Source organism: Histoplasma capsulatum, assembly GCF_000150115.1.
Source record: "Histoplasma capsulatum G186AR genomic scaffold supercont2.4, whole genome shotgun sequence".
In the NCBI taxonomy this organism is placed as follows: Eukaryota; Fungi; Ascomycota; class Eurotiomycetes; order Onygenales; family Ajellomycetaceae; genus Histoplasma; species Histoplasma capsulatum.
In genome coordinates this window covers 1,053,980-1,073,368 of record NW_025544804.1, presented here as the reverse complement: position 1 = coordinate 1,073,368, position 19,389 = coordinate 1,053,980, and the positions used below count along the sequence as shown (strand labels likewise).

The following is a 19,389-nucleotide window of genomic DNA, read 5'->3' as shown; positions in this document are numbered from 1 at the left end:
CGAAGATCAAGATCTTGGTCGGATCAAGTGGAGCCAGAGACAGGTGAGTGCGACGCAATTTGGAATCAGTACTAGTAAGTACGATCTGCCGGTGGAGGTAGAAAGGCAGCGATAGATGGCTCTTGAAATTCAATGAGAAAGGGTGGAAACGAAGTGCCAGGGACTCATTGTCCAGGAAGATTGAATATTTATTGGGAAGTGGAAGATGGAGGAGGAAAAAAAAGAACGGAGATGGAGTCGGTTTTTGCCCAAAGCATTGGCGGGAGAGCCGCTGAGGCTGAAACACGCAAGGTTGGAAGCTGGGCCCCAACAGCCCTGGGCACGGTCAGCCAAGTCCCTGGATATGCAAAATCTTGCCCACTTACTACTACATAGTATCACTGCACACTGCAGTATCCGGTGCTGCTTCTCGGCTACTACTGGGTTTATCTCTGGAGATGGAATAATAACCTCCATATTAGCGCCAGAAGATACTAACAACCATGTTCAGCCTCTCTTACAAACTGTGCCTAGTTCCCTTGTGTCAGATAAGGTTCATCCGAGGCCCGAAGAAGAACCAGACAACGTCATTGGGGGTCTGGGAGATGGTACATGGTAGCGGCTGCGCGAGTTAATCGGGCCTGAGTTTAACTCTCTTGTCTGCCAATCTCGATCGGAGACTGCGATGACGTCTCCCAAGCCTGCACGCAGGACGCTCAAACAGGCCAAGTTCGCCGTTATGTTGGGTCCTGTTTCGGATTCGTCAGTGTGACAGCTCGGAACCCAAGGATTGATGCGGTAGTACTGTGTATGCTGTATATACTCATATACATAACTATGAGTGTAATAATAATAAATCTAAAATGTCTAGCCACTAACTCTATTAATGGGCTGCTTTCCAGAATTTTTTGTCACTACTACTAGGTATCATCAATATATATCATCGATAGATAACACTAGCAGACGCCATTGCTAGATATCATCGATATATATCACCAGTGAATATCATTCATTCAAGCAGGTCAGTAGATAGATAGGCAGGCAAGCAGGCAGGTAGCCAGCTAGTAAGCTACTATTGGTAGGTAGGTGGGTAGCTAGATGGTGATGTTTATCCTCATAGAGATCGATTGGATATTGAGTAGGCAGGTTAGTTGGTAGGTAGGGAGGTAGATAGCTAGCTATCTACTTAACATTCTATATCCCCCTCCCCCCCCCTCCCCAAGCTTCGTATGATTCTTAGAGACTTACTTTATCCCGCTCAGCCGTTTGCCTTCAATATATGCACCACATATAACATACGCCCAACCTTTCTTCAGTTACGCTTCCTTGCCCACCTAGGAGAGTTAAATCATCGATAAGATCAGATGTGTTTAGCGAGCCATTGCGTGCATTGCTGAACTCGCGGGCTATTTCCGCAAAGCCGCGGCTTTTCTTGGTAGAGGGGCAGCGTTGAACCTAGGTATAACTCCAAGCTGGGGCTCGTTGGGGATTAGTTTAACCAAGATCTTAAAACAATGGCAAATAGATCCATAATATTAGAGATATTCGAAGCTTAATTAAATTCGGGTAATTGTGCCATGCCTTCAGGAACAAAAGAAACAAAACTTGACGCTGATGGTGTTATTCAACGTCGCTCCCGATCTCATCTCTGAGACTCCGTAGCGGACAGGGAACAAAAAACAAAGAAATGTGGGCGTTAAACGGCCTTGGGGTCGAAAACAAGGCACCTAGTCAATAACCTGCCCATTTTCTCCTTATCGTTAAATAAATGAAATAAAGTTTCAAGTGGAAATAAATTCAAGGACAAACAGAATGGTACACTTCGTGAGCTCGGAGGGCAAAATGAGCTATCTGCGCACCGCACGTTACACATTCAGTCATCATCATGATATCGCTGTTGTTAGTGCCTAGTATATCATCTTCCTCTTCTTCGCTATCCCACGCCGCATTGCCATCATCACAACCGTCGCCAATCATAGCAGTAGAACCAACCATTTCCTCTCCTTGTGGCTCAGCATCATCCCCTGCACCCTCTCTGGCCTCCTTCCAACCCTCAACCCTCCACTCCCTCGACGCTCTCCCCTGACTTCGAAACATCCTCCCAATATCCCTCCCTGCACCCCCCTTATCCACCCCCGCAACCAGAACCATGTTTGTCACCGCAACGTTCATCACGCAGATCTTTCCCGCGCCCGATTTTTCCGGATGCAGTCTGCGAAAGAGCGGGAGGATGGTTTCGTTAACGAGGCGGCTGGCTAGAGGGTCTATTGATTCCCATGTTCCTCCTCCTCCTCCTCCTCCTCCTCCTCCCCTGCTATAGCTCCTGCCATCAACGGCTTTGTTGTCATTGCCATAGCCATCACCACCGCTCTTATCATGGCTCTGATGATTCCGAGGACCATGGCTAATATTGCCAATGTTAAGCAGCGAAGCGAACACATACGCCGGTAGAGGACAGGACCTCGACACCCGCCCCGCGCTGAAATCGCGCGTCCCGTCAGTGAGCGGGGGAAGGCGTGAGCGTGTCGACAGCCGAAGTGTGCGCGGGTGCGCAAGCCATCGTCTCTTCGTCGGTTTTGTTCTTTCAGCAACATCCTCCTCCTCCGCTTTTTCTGCTTCTGCCTCCTCTTCTCCTTGTGCTTCCTCCTCTTCAACCTCCTCAGTCAAGTCCACAAGCATGCGCCTAAGAAGACTCCGAACCAGCGCCACCAGCTCTAATCGCACCACATTTAACCCCTCCAACCTCCCAACGCCATACGAATCCTCAATGCTGATCTGCGTGGGGACAGCTCTAGCCTCTGCCACGAGGCTCGGGTCGATCCCATGAAGTAATCCCCAGACCTTCATTCCGATATCCCTAGGCCATGTTCCGCCGGCCCCGGCCCTGCCGCTGACACTTCCACTGCTGATGCCGCCGGAAGACGGCGATAGTAGTATCTCATTCAGCATCCGCGGACACATGCCCGGATATAGCCGGACATCTCTGACGGTGACGTGGTCCTCTTTCGAGAGCTGTTCGTACATGCCCGATGTAGGCTGGCGGCCGAGAATGTGCGCGCGGATCTTCTGGGCGATTTTGAAACCGATGCCCGGGATTGCGCTGATGTCATGGGCGTCGAGGAAACGGGTGATGGTGCCCTGTTGGGCATGGGCGTGTTCTTTGTCAGCATTGTCATTGTCATTGTCATTTTCGATGTCGATGTCGATGTCGTTGTGGTTGTCGTCGTCGTCGTCAGCACAAGCGCCACACTCATCGGTGGAATCATACGGAGGCAGAAGAGTCGTCTGGTTCCGCGGCTTGTGGACGTTTCCCGCAAGCTTTGCTAGAAGCTTGGAGGTGGAGATGCCCACTGTGGCTGTGTAACCTTTGTGTTCCTCGAGTTGGGTGCGGATGTAGCCCGCTAGATGCGAACCAAGGATCAGGCGTTGGCATAGTGCGTTGCTATTTGCATTGTCTTTGCTACTGGGTGAGAACGGATGTGTCTGAGAGTCTGATGTGGCATATGGGGCTGAGCCATCATCGGATTGGTGAGATGGGGGATAAGAAGGCCCCGATACTGTGCGGGCATCGTATGCAAAGCCCTGAGTGGGGTCTGTCTTGTCAAGATGGAAGAAGGAGCTGGATAGGTCATTGTAGTTGAGAAGCTCGATGTTGTAGTCCACCAAAGAGGTGACGTCCAAGAATACCTATTTTATTTTCGACGGATGATAAAAATTAAATAATGCTAATCGATCGACAATGAAGGATATATATTCAATGGGATAATTGACGGCAGAAGCATTTTAAAAAACAAAAGCAAATAAAGTAACATAAAATAAATAATAAGTGAATCAAAAGAGAGCACCCACCTCATCAAACCCCAACCTCTCAACCCTCCCGCCCCAGCCCGACACATACCCCTTCAGGAACGTATAGATCTCCTTGCTCGCATCGCGGAACCTGGTCAAATCCTCGCCCGGCACGATCACCACGTCCGGACACACCTTCTTCGCCTCCTTGATCAGTTGCAACTTGCGCAAGCCGCGCCGGCGCGCTTCATAGTTACACGTGACGACGATCTGCTTCTGCTGGACGGCCAGTGGCACTGCTTTCAGCGCGGGGTTTTCCACTTCGAATACGGAGGCGTAGAAGGAGTCATAGTCCTATTGTTTATTGTTATTATTATGGTTGTTTTGTTGGTAGGAAAATGTTTATTTTTTATTTATTTATGTATTTTTTTTTTTAAAAAAAAATAAAAATAAAAATTGTTTGGGTGTCCTTTTTGGGTCGACTTTCAATTGATACACAGCCGAATGTCGGGGGGGAGGGAAGAAAAGGGAGCACGCGACGTGGTACGCCAATGCGCGCTGGATTAGGCATGGGATAGTACAAATTTTCGACTGATTTATATTCGACTTCTTGAAAAGGCTAACAGAGCAGTGGCGAACTGTTGGGGAGGAGGGAAAGGGGCATCCCAACCGGAACTGCACGTAAAGGGAAAAAAGGAAAGAGTAGAAATTAGAAGAAAATTTCAAGGGTCCACTAACAAAGTGCAAGATAACCCTGCCATCGTCTCTGTGCAGGAAACCCCTGTTATTTTTCATGGTTGCCATGACAGGTTTTCCTCTTGACGTTTCCCATCAAGAATCAGTCAGTCCCCAGTTCCTTTCTCCCACTCCCTTCCTCCCTTCCTTCCTCCCTACCTAGCTACGGCGCGGGCAGGCAGGCAGCTCGTGTCCATACACCTATGAATAAATCGCCGAAGAAATGCCGCCAAAGGGGAGGAGTTGTTTGTAAGAAGGAACGTGGGGTGGCGATAGAGCTAGTACTAGTGAGCAAGAAGAGGAGGCAAAATTACAACAAAAAGAGTCCTAGCGAACACTGATGGGATGGTATGGATGTCAGATGCTGCAATGACGTTTTCCAAGATGATGCCCGCGATGCGCTGCAGCAGGAGAGGTCAGGAAGAGCCAGGGAGCAAGGAGGCAGAAGAGGTTATTTCACGCTAAAAATAGCGCGGGCGTTTATGAAGATAACATACCCTGTATTCCAGTAAGGAGCCAGAGCAAAGCAAGGGAGAGCGGAACGGACGCGCAATGGAGGAGGGGTTCCTCGAGCAGGGAATCCAAGTTTTACTCTGGGCCTGGGAACTGAGGGTAAAGGAGGTTCATCGTGCCGACAGTCGGGGTGATCGCAAGCAGGGGATGCGTGTAAAAGAACTAAATTTTCATCATGGTCTACCTGGAACAAACAGCCATCAGCGGTGGAGAGGCAGCAGCTGGTTGGTTGCAACAGGGATACAATTCATTCTTCCCCTCTCAACGCTGCAGAACTGGATTGCCTTGAGTGCTCTCGCACATGTCTCCCGATTGGGGATGGGCTGAGCGCCATAGTGTGGCTGGGTGACCCAATACTAGTGATTGTTGAATCGTTCAAGCCCTGTTGGCAGTTCCAATGTCCCGTCTGTACGGAGTACTAACTAATACTTTCTAGAAAGTACTAGTATTTTGGGAACACTCGAGGAAGTTCTGGATGTGGGTATGACGCATGTCAACGCCCTTTTAACCCAAAGAACGGTCAGGTTCATGATAATGCTATTAGAGGAGAAGGTGCTTTAGTGTGATGGAACAACCTTCCACCAGATTGCATGATTCACATATAAAATTGAACTTTTGCCAATAGGTTAAAAGGAAAATTTCCCTAATGACCATATTCTCGAGTTCACAACTTATGCCTTGAAGTTTCACATCTGGTAGCTCGTCGGGGCCTCCCGTTCCCGTGAATCGTGGTTTGACCTTATGGTCCCTGTTGGTGCCAATGGCCACCCTTAAACCGAACGACGACAGAAGATAGCAACCACTAACTAGCAGCTTGGTTGTTGGAGACAAGAAAGAGCCTATATAGGATAATTCTAGCATTTCATCACTCCATTTGCAATTGATTGGTTGGTTGTTAGCTATCGTTGATCATGGGATATCAAAAATCCTCTCTCCTACCCTGCAACTTCGTTGAACTTGGTTCATTTGACCGGAAATGAATTGTAGTCGTGCCAACCTTCTTTCTCCTTTCGTCTTTTAATTTTCCCTGTGGGCTTTCTGGCCCGTGGGTAGTTATGTCGTCTTCCATTTTTTTACGAGACATCTCGTTGAAACGGGCGTATAATGAAGCCGATAAGGCATACGATTACGCGCTCGTTCTCCTTACTTTCGAAAGAAGACCCCCCCCCCCCAAATACCTCCTCTGGGCCCTCTTCTACCACAATAAGAACCCATCGATGAGGAGATATGCCCAAGCTACAATCCCAAAAAATTCTACCCAGCAAAAGCCTGGAGAGGTGCTCGCCAATCGCCATCAAATCCTTGTAAAGGTTGGCTGAGGGGTCTCCTCCACCGTATGGTTTGCTCGTGATATGCGAGGGTATTTTTTTGCGTTTACTACGTTTCTAAGTAGGGCCCATTGCTAAGAGCTTATCCAGATATCACTGGGAACCAAAAAACATTGTAGCACTGAAGATAACCAGTACCAACCCGCCATCAGCTGATGATGAATGTGAAATTGAGGACCACATTGCCAAGACAGACTCGTCCTACCGTGGATATCATCGGAATGCTTCGACGTCACTGGCCCAGAAGAACAACATCTATGCCTAGTATATGAGCCTATGAGAGAGCCAATCTGGCTTTGTCAGAAGTGTTTCAATGGCGGGGTGATTCCCCTTCCACTCATCAAAACATACATTGTTTTCCTTCTTACAACCGTAGACTATCTTCACACGGGATGCGGGGTTGTCCATACTGGTGTTCATTCCTCCCCAAAAAATTGGTTCATTCGGGCTGTGTCAGGCTTACAACTAATCCTGTAGATTTGAAGCTTGGGAATATTATGGTCACATTCGAAGACCCGGCTGTACTTGACGATTCCATGAATTCTCAGCCGGAGCAGCAGGTGGAATACAAATTTGACTCCACCGTCCGAGCAGTTTATCACTCTCACAGTGATTCCAGGCCACTGAGGAAAGTGAGAAATATACCCCAAGGTTGTTGACTTTGGACAGTCCGCAAGACTTGATGACCAGGACGATTGGGGAATCTACCCTATTCGGCCCGATCACTATCGCGCGCCAGAGGTCGTCCTTGGTTGTGACTGGAAAATGAGCACGGACATATGGAATCTGGGTATTCTGATATGCTCTATATTTCTCGGTTCGGATTTAACCCATAACCAACACCATGCCCGCTCTGGGATATTATCCAAGGCAAAGAACTGTTCCGCCAGGTTTACGATGCACAAGGCCATTATGATGCTAAAGCGCATCTGGCAGAAATGACAGCCTTACTGGGTCCACCCCACCCAGAGCTGGTGGCAAGATCCCACTCGATGCTGAGGTATTACATGGCTGAAACTATAAAAAGGGAGGATGGCAAAGTGTGCGAAAACGCGGAGCAATATTTCGACGGCCCATTTTTTGATAGATAGTAGGTAGTTCGAAAGGTTCCCGCATAAATTGCAGTGGAACTCTGGCCTAGCTCGTTGGTCAAATGAAATAAAAACTAAATTACTCAATTGAACAGGCAAATTTTTTGCATAACGAACTGGCAGATTCGCTCCGGCGCCTGAAAAAGCACGAGTGCAACACCTTGGTATACCAGAAACCAATACCAAGACTCTTTTCGGACATTACATCCCTTGGAGCGTGTAAAGTGCCCTCCCCGACTCCTTCCCACTTCGCTTATTGGTAAATTCCGCAAGATTATTCCATAATACAATATAATTAAAAAGTTTCCAGATATTTCCAATTCTTTTGATATGATTAGATACTTTCATTTGCCCCCGATATTCTGGTTGAATTCTTCTTATTATTAGTATCTGATATATATTTTTAGTTGGCTATTTATTATATTCTTAAACATTAACCGATTTTATATCTACATGTGTATGTCAAGGTCTGGCAACACCGATTGGACGGACGCACAGTACCAGCCACCGAAGCCAAAGGGACGACCTGGGCACAAGAATCTGGTCGCTTAGGGAACCGACCTTCCCCAAGGTCAGTGTCCAACCAGCGATGCTCTCGTCAAGTCGGTCCTTTGATGCCGAGAGAAAAGCTGTTTTCTCGTTCACCTTTTCTGTCCTTTACTCCGCTTCTCCTCTCCCCCCCCTGCTCCTCCTTTTTTTTATTTATTATTTATTTTATTATTTTTGTAAACAATTTGTTTTTCTTCATAAACTCCTTTTTTCGATTTACACATACTCGGTCACTTCTCGCATCCACATTCCCGCTGGAGGTGTTTATCTATACAAGGACCTGGGAAGGTTAATCTTGAAGCTCGCTACCGATCTTGAGTCTACCGCGTATATCTATCACATGCGGGAGTGTCCGCCGAGGACAAGCACTAAAACCTTAACGAGCGTAAATGGTGAAAGAAGGAAGTTGCCGAATCCAATTGATTCAGTGTCCAAAAACCGCGAGCTATCCGTTTTGATACTGGTACTATCTTGCTTGGAGGCGACCGCGGAGAAGAGCTGTGAATCTGAGAGCTAGTGCGAAAAAAAAACCTTTTTTTTGTTTCTTATTTTCTTTTGAACGTGGCTTGCAGGGCGGAGTTTGCTCGGACTGGTTGAGTCGTTGTCGGCTCGTACAGGATTGCCGCAGCAAGTCCAGTAGTAGAGCACAGAGTCCAGAGTCCAGAGTTCCATTGTCCAATGTCCGGTCGCTCCAGCATCCCTCAACGGTCGCTAGCTATTAGCAGTAGTCGTAGTGCTGATAGCGCGAAGGGCCGGATCGTCGCTGCCAAGAGGCCGAGGTTTGTATTTTTAGGTGCAGGAGAGCCACAGCAAAAAATCCATTTCATGATCTATTTGCGATTCGTTAGTTTCTCATCTGTAGTTGCGAAGAGGATGAGATGATGAGATAGGTGATGACGATGCCTGGAAGGGGCAAATAGAGGCAATGGCCAAAACCTTCCAGCAGAAACCGGCCCAAACAGATACTAGTTAGTATACTGTATACGCAAGAATATTACGTAGCAAAGAAAAAAATAAGGACACACTTAATGTATTTTTTGAAATGCGATTGGCTTGGTCCTTGGATATGATGGGCATTATTTGTGAAAATAACCCGGATTATATTTAGAGCAGGAGATCTGCGAGAACTCCACTCCGTACGCCGTAGTACGCCGTAGAGACGAAGAGAGTTCCCAGAATCCCAGCTTCCAGGGCCTCCACCTGGTGCGCTAACTCGGCCAGCCAGGGATGGATGATGCCCGCCGAGGCTGCGACGACTGGACGCTCTGCTGCCACTGCCCATGCCCAGTGCCCAATGTCCAATGTCCATGCAGCTGGCCATGGAACTTGGTTGTGTTTCGGGCCGCGGGGATGTATGATTGATTGCCTGGACCTTATCCCCACGGTATTATGGCATGATTGCAGAGCCAGGGACTGACTGACGGGGGGGCCAGCAATCCATCAACGAACCTGGTTGATGACAGATGTTTCAAGGAAGGGATCAGGTAGCTAGCTCGGCCAGTCACGCTGCCATACTGTCATGGCTGTCTCTGTCTGTCTCTGTCTGCCCTGTCTGTGCTGCCCATGCTGCCCGTGCTGTCCTTGCTGACTGTCGACACGGCAAGTCTCTTGTGCTGCAGCGTCCCTTCGCCCGTCACACCCGATCACGCAGCGAAAGCCACCCAGATACGGCCAACGGGGTGGGGGAGAGGGAGCACGGCGTCGGTCTTTTATCGCTGCCAGAACCCCTCCTCGACTCCTCGACTCGGTGATCATTTTTCCGTTTTCTTTGCTTCTTCTGCTCTTCTTCTTCTTCTTCTTCTTCTGCTTCTTCTGCTTCTTTTCTTGCTGGCTGGCTTTCGCTTCTCTGCTCTTGTCGCTCAGTCCATCTGTCTCCCCATCTGTTCGTATCTCTCCGTGAAGCCCCCTTTCGGCTAAGCCCCCCAGCAGATTTTATCTCCACCCGCCGCCGTTCTCGGGGCTTGGGATAAGAATAGGCCTCCACCGCAGCGCACCGTTGACGCTGTTCCAGGATTCGACTGCTCTGCTCTGAGTGCTCGACGTTGACGTTGACGTCGTCGCGGCCTTCCCACAGAAATCACCACAGAAATCACCATAGGAAGGGAATAAATTCGAATCTCCTCCACGCTCTCCAGCGCCACGCCGAAATCCGACTTTTTTGATTTCGTGCACTAGTTTTATTCGTCTGTCTCTGCTATTTTTGTCCTCGCTCCTTTTGATTATTAGTATTGATTATTATTATTACTTTCTCTCCTCGTGCCTGACTGATCCGCGCTCCGCTCATTATCTGCCCCCCGCCAGCTTACGAGAGATCTAGAGGGCAAATAAAGGGGCATATTGACCTGAAACATTAAAATTTATATCTATCTATATATATATATACGCATACATACGTATACAAAATAGCGGAAGAAGAGAAAGAGAACCAAAGAAGCTCTATGGAACCCCTGCCTTAATATACAGCTCGACCCCAACCCACCCCAACGGCCATCATGGCGCAATAAACCAGCTCCCCTTCTCAACACAAGACGCCATGTTTACCCCCCAGCCTAGCTGCTGTCTCTCTCCTTGTACACTTCCTTGATGCCTCTCTCCGTCTGGGCAGCTTCTCTTGAGCTTGAACAGGGTGTCCTCGCCTCGCTCTCCCACTGGATCTCATCCTTCTTCAAAATGCTCGCCGTTTCCCTGAATCCAAAGCCCCCTCATATCCATCCTCCGGACGCCGATTCTCCGCCAGACGCTGTTTCAAACGCAGCAGAGTCTTTAAGCTCTTTCGCTCCTCCTTCTGTTGTTCCTGCTGCTCCTCCCGCTCCCCCTCTCCCTCTCCCTCCGCTTCCCCCAACGGCGGCTGCGTCTGTCTCATCTACTCCCCTACCACCACGCCAGGAATCGCAAACCCCTCCCGATATGTTTTTGAAACCTGCAGTCCCCCATCCCATATGCGGCGGCCAAAGCCATGCATCTCCCAACAGCAACAAACGACCAAAACTCTCGCTTCAGACTTCGTCGGTCCCAATGACCTTTGGCAAATCGACAACCGCGCTTTCTCTCACCCTTTCAGCAGGCTGTTCACCGTCCCCCACAGTACGGAATACATTTAGCAATGCCTACGACGGATTTAGGTGCACCGCATCCTTATCCCCAGTTGGCGCCTCGTCTCCAAAATCTGCTTCCCGACCCGGAAAACGGAGCTCGTCTTACCTTTGCAACTACCAAGGAGTGGACGACGAAATCCCGTACAAGCTTCCACTAGGACTACGGAGTATTCTGCGTAACTCTCCACTTCAGACATCCTCATTACGACGGCCGTCGCTCGCTGCGCCAAGCGGTAATGGCTCTAGCAATGGGCACAACCAGCGCAGAGTGCTGTTCCCTGCGAAAAGACAGGTCAAATACCGTTTCCCGCTCGATGAAGAAATCAAGACCGTCCGCTATATCGCGAAACACTCAGATCTCTTATCCCTGGATTCCCCATCTGGGCCATTGGATATCAACACGTCATCAGACGAGAGTGAGGAATCGGACTCCTCTTTGTCACAGCCAGGCTCCAACCTATCAGATGATGACGATCCCATAGCGTCATCTAAGGAAGATAGGAGGAAAAACAATCTTGCCAACGCCAATACCCGCAACACTAGTGACGACACTTCTGTTAAAAATAGCAACTCAGCCTCGCCAGTCGTGCAGCGGCCACGAATTGCTAAAAGAAAACATTCCGCAAGCGAGCGACAAATCAGAGCCGTCGCGCTTCGAGAAGAATTATCCGGTTCCGGTGGCGCACATGGCTACCGCGATGACACTCCCGGAGTATCATACCTCCACCAACGACGGAAGCGGCCTTGCAAATGGAGGTGGACCCTAGGCCCGGTTGAAAACGGCCACGCGCAGCCAATTGATGATAGGATCCACTGCGGCAGTCCAAACCCTGATGCGTCACTGGCGGTGGCGGCTCCTCACCAGCAGGCAACCGCACCACCGACAGCAATGGACGTTCCTACGTTGAGCTGTCCGGCGCCGAGACATCGGCTGAGCCCGCTGGTAAACACGACTGCTCCACCACGCATGGACATTCCGACACAGCCACAGGAATCCTGTCCTCCCCAGGATTCAATGTGACATTCTGCGCGAAGCCTCCTCCATGCCTCTAGCAGAGTCTACGATCGAGCGTCCCCCGTGCTTGATCGAACGAAGCAAGGAGGAAAAAAATTCCTTATTTCACTTCCCAAATCATAGTATTATTGACTTACTTGCATGCGATATTCTCGCATATCTCACGTACCCATCCACATTATCCATTTGAAATTTCCCATATATACCCGCTATATATCTACATGACTCATTACAAAGGCGCCCTGCATTGCATTTGCATTTGCATTTACATTACCGATGATAGCGTTTTATATACCCACATAATACAAACATTTCCAAGATAGCCAACAGTCATGTTATGAATTTTCCCCGAGGCCCTTTTTGGTGTTGATTTTTATTTTATTTATTATTTAATGAAACATTCGATTTATATGTATTATATATAATTTGGCGGGTGGGTGTGGTCGTCTTGACCGAGTCGAGAAAACGAGCGAGTCGAACGGGCAGAAGGAAACTCAATCCGCATTCTATCAAGGACAAATTGCGGATATCGTCGATTGATGCTGGTCAGGGAACTAAACAAACGGTCGCGAGTCGGGCTGTGGGGGCCCGTGGAAGGGAGGGAGAGAGGGAATGGTGAGGTTTGAAGGGAGGACACACCCTAGTATCCCCATAACATCACCTCATCGCCATTCCGGTCATCTACTTCTTGCAGCGTTGGTTCGAAAATTGAAGAAGTAAGACAAGTCGGTCTGGTTGAAAATAACCCACCCTTGAAACAACCCACCACCTCACTAAGCCAGCCTATCCCATCTCATCTCACCACCTTGGATAATCCCCGATGTTGTATCTTCTGTTATGACGATTCTTTCTCTCCAACACGAGACGCGCGCAATTTCTATAAAAAGAAATCAGTCCAGCACTTTTCCTACGCCGGACTCTGGTGGGGGATCATGTTCCTTTTTGCTATATATATCTAGATCTATATATTTAATTTTAAACCTCTCTTTCCTTCCCCAACTTTCCCAGGCCCCTGGCTTTGCTGGCTTCTCTTAGAGACTCATCTCACTACTTTTTACGTGCCGCTTAACCCTCTTGTCTTCCTTCTTATTCTTTACATTTGGTTTCATTTTATTTTGGATTTCATGGGTTACAAATTTACACGCATCTATAATAGAAACCTTTTTTTTTTTAAGCATTTTTTGATCTAATTTAAATATATGCTTCTCATTGCTTTTCCGGGTTTGTCGCGAGACATGCGCAAGTAGCAAGTAGCAAGTATGTATGTATGTATGTATGTATGTATGTATAAATTTAACGTCCCAGGGGGGACCGGGCAGCGCCCGCGCCCCGGGGGCCTCCCGAAGGGCATGGGGACGTGCTAAGCTGGAGAAATCTCTATATACAGTGAGTAGCAAGTAGCATGACGGAAGAAGGGATTATTGATTAGGTATTGATTAGATATCAGTTAGTTATACTAGTATGTAATAAGCTCCGTGCAGAGAGATATGCCTATATCCAGCTGCCTTGTTTGGGTTTGGGCTAAGGAGACCATGAGCGATTTTGATCTGACTGACTGTCAGTCTATCAGTCTACCAGTCTATCAGTAACTAACTACTGACACCCGGGGGATTAATAATGGATGCATTTGTTCGTTATCGGGGCTTTTATATATATATATATAATTATTATTATTATTAGACGCTAGTTAGCGGCTATGCATACGCTGTACATACATTATGGTGCATGCTCCTACCGACCATGTGGACAGCAACTCAGCTCTAACATCATGATAGCACGCAGTAACTAGCATTCGATAGTTCGAAGGATGATTCGGGAGTTTTTGCGCTCGCTTATAAAATAGAATAAAGAAATTTCCGGGAATGTAGCCGGGATAGATAGGTCGTGGTCGTGGTCGGGGGTTTGGGAGCTTATAAAAGGTACTTGGATGCTGATATATCCGCTCCCCCCCCAGCGCGCTGGGTCCTAACTAGTGGGTTAACTACCGCGTAGTCGGGTACTATTTTTATTCTTTGATAGTCACCTGTTTCTTCGTTTCTTTTTTGTTTCTTTTTCTTTTCTTTTCCTTGCCTTTCCTTGCCTTTCCTTTCCATTTCTTTTTGACGGGAGCGGGCGGGGAGGGGGGGAAAGGGGGACAAACAAAAAGCCAGACAACTCCTTTTGATTTCTTAAATTACCCGCCGCTATGCCAGCTAGCTCGATCATTGAATACAATGGATATATCTCCTCCATTCACCAGTTAGAATTAGGTCGCTAGACTAGACGTGAGTTGCCCTCGGGGAGGAGAGGGGAAAGGCGTGGGGAAAGTTGGAAAGATAGATTAGACCGGGGACTCCCTCCCTAAGCGACTTTTCAAAGCTGATAAATAGAAAAGGGTTCCTCATGATGACGGACATGGGACAAGGATGGATGGTTAGGGATATTGGTTATTTTTACTTCTATTTCTATTTTCCTTGATAGCATCACCTTCTTCATTTGGATTTTTGTGATTTGACCTTTTCTTTTTCTTGTTTTGGATGTTCTTACTTACTTAGCTTGCGTACTTCCATTAACTACGCAGTCGCTTGCCGTTGCTGGAGATGACGCTCATTCATTGGCGGTATCACAGATACTAGTAGTTATCTCTATATACTCTCATCAGTGAAATGGTGCTGATCAAACTGGGCTCAGTTATTTAGTCAAATTGATGTAGAATCGATCAAAAAAGGAATTCGCAACGGAAAAAAAGATTGAAAATAAATTGCCCCCAAATAAATTTTAAAGGAAAAGGCCAACGAGAGAGACCAAGTCCAAAGAAAGAGGAGAGACATTGTCAGAGGCAAACTGCATGTAAACTCCCATTCAGCCGCTGACCTCTGTTTCGATGTCAGGTTCTCTCCCCGATAGCCCACCCGCAAACCTATTCTTAACTTTCTTAATGGCGAATGATGCCTCATCCTTTGCAAACACCGCATTACGTGCTGGCTTCCACTGCATGATTCCCCTCTGCTTGCGGTGCTCTGTTCGTTTATTTGCCTTGTTGCCGATGCGTTGTGCGCGCTCCTGATTCGTCTCCGATGACCGTCGGTTGGTGTCTGTCGTCGTAAACGAATCGGCTTCTTTCGCGTTAGTATCAGTATCGGATTCTGATTCTGATTCTGATTCGGAATGGCAGCGGTACTCACCGTCGTTGTCAGCGGCATTCTCAAGATCGCATGTGTGATGTTCGTTGTCTGCAGAACCTGAATCTCGTCCCAGGTGTGCCGAATGAGAACTCTCTCCGCTCTTCCGTTCCTTACTTTGCAAAGACGACACTGAACACCGCACGTGGTCCTCGACGCCCAGGTCAATGAGGTTACGTCGTTGGTGGTCCGCAATCTCATTCGGGTCGGTGCCAAATGCCTCTCTCCAATCGATTCCGTCCACATCGATCCAGCGTCTCCTCTCCTCAGAACTAGCTCGTCGGAGGATATCCCGCTCCTGAATGAGAGATTTGTCATGCAGCTCTTGGACGAAGTTCGGCAATTCCCTTGAAATGGTTCGATCCCTCACACCTTCTGATATGCATGCTTCCCACGCCTCAAACGTTTCACGGGAGTTATTGTCCTGAACCAAGTGGCGGTGACCCTCGTCGATGCCGGAGGAGAATTTGGCTTTGAACTGAAGGCGTCCTATCATGGTAAGGTCTTCCAAGCCTGGAACTCGTTTCTGCTGCCAGTTTTCTTCGGTGATGTAGTTCTGCGTCAGTCGCGCTTCGTTCCTTGTGTTCCAGATCGGGATGTCGATGTCCGCGTCTTCATTGTCGGTGCATTGATGAAGCCAGAAGACGGCACATCCCGGCTTATCTCCCTTGCGAAGCTTAAAAATGATTGCAGATCTATGTCTGTATTTAACTTGCACGCGGATCCGGTCTTTCAACTCCTTCGAGCTCGTGTCGAAGTACATGCCTTTGCCACCCTCAAGCGTACTGCACACTCCTCGGGGCAGCGAACCAATACTCCCGCTCGTTCGCACCTTAAGCTTGGCATGGTGATGGTAATCCAGCGCAGTTATGCGGTCTGATGTAATCTGGAAAGATCCGACGTTCCAACCAAGAAGAGGCGGCGGGAGCCTTGTTTCGACGCTTCTAAACAAAAGGGAGATTCGAGCACGTCCAAAACCAATGCCCCCATCCAATGGATACCAACGCGTTACCTGGGAACTAGTTTGCAAAATATCGGACAGCTTAAGGGGAACAACCCCCAGAATCGGGTCATGTTCCCGATGTCTCCGGTCCCGGACAGTAACGGTAACGATCGCGGATCTCCAATCGCGCACAAATTTTTCGGTTCCTGCGTTGAATATGGGTTTGCTGCTTACGGCCTTTGCTCGAGTGCGGTAAATCTATGGCGAAAGCGGTTAGAATTAACGAGATCAGTGCATCCAAAAGAGGAAAAGAGAGGGCATACAAGTTCGTCGTTCAAAAGGATAGTGCAGTAGCTAGTCGGAAGGTGCTTTCCTTCTTCATCTGTAATTTCACCATATGGCTTAGCGGGCTCGTACTCGCTATTGCTGTGTCGGCCGTTCACAAAGCTCCCCTTAATGTTTGCCAGCTCCAAATTCACGATTTGGTGAATGATCACACTGCAAATGCCACTTGGCCAAAGTGGATCGGGAGGTGTATGAGCAACAGCATAAGCTTCATCAGTATCCAGAGTTCCCTTCTCATCTTGCAGTGCTGGGTTATCCTTCATTGTCAGCGGCAGATTGGGATCTTTCCCATCTGTCCGAAGAGCAGATCGGAATCGCGGCTTTCCGAAGTACCCAACCTCCCAATAAAGTTCCCCCGGCATCTCAGAACCAACATCCATCCCTTGAAGCTTGGAGGTTAGCTGGTACATTTTTCCAGGATGGCTCAGCATCTTCTGTATGGAAATTTCGACTTTCCCAACGATATCATCCGCAGTATTGCGGTCAGAATCCCACAGTTCAACACTAAGTTGCTCATCGGCCTTTATGAGCTCTGGTGTGACCAGGAGCGCAGCTGATTCTTCCCATACTGGATTGAGATCATCGGTAATGACCCTAGTACAATACATCGGCTTTCCGTATTTCGAAAAGGACAGATTGATATAAGGATCGCTGCCTCCGCCTTCGCTGCCTCGTCTATCCTGTTTGCTAAGCCCTGTGGCTCGGTGTATCCTGATCCACATAATCCCCAGTGCTTGAGTATCCTTTTGGACTGTATCTCCCTGTAGGAGCATGTGCAGATCAATACACATCGACTTTGGCGCGACATACAAACTCGCAGCAGTTTTGATAGCGTAGTTAACAAAATTGGAAATCAGTGGCAAATTGAGGATATTTACTCCTCTTTTGACCATCGGAACGCAGCCCGCCCGGACATGAGGTACTCCCATCAAACTGAACGTCAACGTTTTAGCGAAGGGTGGGTCGGGGGTCATCTGTAGTCGGAGCCTGACAGTGCCAACGAGCTGAATCAATTCGGCGAAAACCGGCAACGGAACACCAAAAAGCCCTTTGATACCAAGGTAAAATACCAGGAGCATATGCATGTTGGCAGCTTTTGAAGAAGAACTTGCACCGCTTGGTTTGGAGTGATAGGCAAACGAGCATTCAAGGTTATAATGGGAGCCTCCTTCCTCATCCGCAGCAGCTTCTTCGGCAGATTTTGTTTCCTTGTTGTATTCATGTTCCGCGTTTTTCAGGTCCATCGCTTGACTATCTGGCAGTGCTCGCAAGCTGAGTATCCGAAATGGATTCGAACCTTGGTCGATCTCAGCCACACGGACATTCTCAATTATTCCGGGTACGGAAACTTGCATAACATCCTCAATGGTATCTGCAACGCTTGCGAACATTTCTGGATTTAGAAGCCCCCAGACTATTGACAGAAACGTATTCATCCATTCGACTGATTCTGGCAGTAAATTAACGGTAGCCTTGGATAGAGTCAGCAATTGGCCAAACGATAATCCGACCAGGAGTACGTACTATTTCACCGCGACGTTGTTCGCTGCTCCATTCCATATCTCGTCCTTTACGGATGAGGTCTTGCATCCACAGCCATACACTGGAGGTAATACATATAGCAATAGGGATGAGCCCTTTGAGAGAGCCACCGATCAATTTCCCCGGAATGACGATACCGCAAAATATACATAGAGAAAGCACCGTCGCACGTCCTTCTAATGCCTTGTACATTGGTTCATAGCTGATAGATGGAGTGGGGTGAAACAAAATGTTAGTTTTCTCTCCATGTATTGGCACATCAGATGTAGTGCCTTCGGCAATGGGATCTGGTGGTGAGACAAGATCTTGAACACGTTTGTACTCTCGCAAATCTTGAGTGGGTTCTGTTTTCATGGGCTACATTGTATCATAAGCATTGAACCGGGCAGCAATAATTTTGGTGCCGGACATACCGTCGGTTTCTCGAGATTTGCATTGGGTACAGAGAGCTTGAAATTCGTTAACTGTGCGCTTGGCTAAATTGCATGGCGGACAAATACCCGGGGCTCTTTAACTGTGCCCATAAACTCATCTCCAACATCGTCGATCTCTACCTCTCTGCCTGTTGTCGGGTCCGTTACTTTGCGCCCACGTTTCCTTGGCTGCAAGGGGACATGGGATGTCACTTCCGTGTCTTCATCCTGTTCGCCCCTTTGAATCTGCCTATTCCGCTCATCTTCTTGTTTGAGCTTGGTTGCTTTATCAATTTGCCTATCCCTTTCTTCCTTTTCTCGGTCCAAGTTACGTAGGAACTTTTGGACTGTGGGAATCGGATTGTTGGCACCCCAGTGCCCACCAGGGTAGCTTTGAGTTTGACTCGTCATGTTGAATGGCAGAGTTCATTGACAAATATAATGAAGAATGGAACGGCAGCATCTGCTGATCTACCAGAGAGAGGAGAAGGGATTACCAGCACTTGCCCTCGCGGGTCGAATAACAGAACTGATATCGTATAACAAGGAGGTTAGTCATATATAAAGACCTTGATGAACATAAAAGATCATGGCGATATTGAATTGGCACTATTACAGCTCTCCCAGTAGGAAAGACGTCATAGTGGCGATTCCGGACGGATAATGTTAGCTTCAAGGTTTCCTACCACCATCTCGAGTTCGGTTTGGTTACGATCTTTTATTGGCTAGGGGGAACTTCACGTTCATTTCTCCCAAAACCAGGACTCCGGGTGATGTTATTCATGAGGATGATGGTTTCCAGCTTAAGTTGGACCCCTGTTAGCCCACGTGACAAACGTTTTGCTTCAATGGAGGCACTTATGGATCCTGGCTTTTGAACGGCTCTCTGGG

The 19,389-nt window shown here is 48.2% G+C and overlaps 2 protein-coding genes across 2 annotated transcripts; one reads left to right on the top strand and one right to left on the bottom strand.

Annotated features, from left to right (window-relative positions):
• Positions 1 to 6,841: 6,841 nt before the first annotated feature.
• Positions 6,842 to 7,286, top strand: HCBG_03455 (protein kinase; the record flags this gene model as incomplete). Its single annotated transcript, XM_045430504.1, has 2 exons — positions 6,842 to 6,976; positions 7,014 to 7,286. 2 exons carry the CDS (start codon positions 6,842 to 6,844, stop codon positions 7,284 to 7,286), a joined length of 408 nt encoding a protein of 135 aa, XP_045288647.1.
• A 7,649-nt stretch (positions 7,287 to 14,935) lies between these two features.
• HCBG_03454 (C2 domain-containing protein) lies at positions 14,936 to 18,909 on the bottom strand (the record flags this gene model as incomplete). Its single annotated transcript, XM_045430503.1, has 4 exons — positions 14,936 to 16,456; positions 16,522 to 18,015; positions 18,068 to 18,442; positions 18,586 to 18,909. The coding sequence occupies 4 exons, from the start codon at positions 18,907 to 18,909 to the stop codon at positions 14,936 to 14,938; spliced, it is 3,714 nt and encodes a 1,237-aa protein (XP_045288646.1).
• Positions 18,910 to 19,389: the final 480 nt, after the last annotated feature.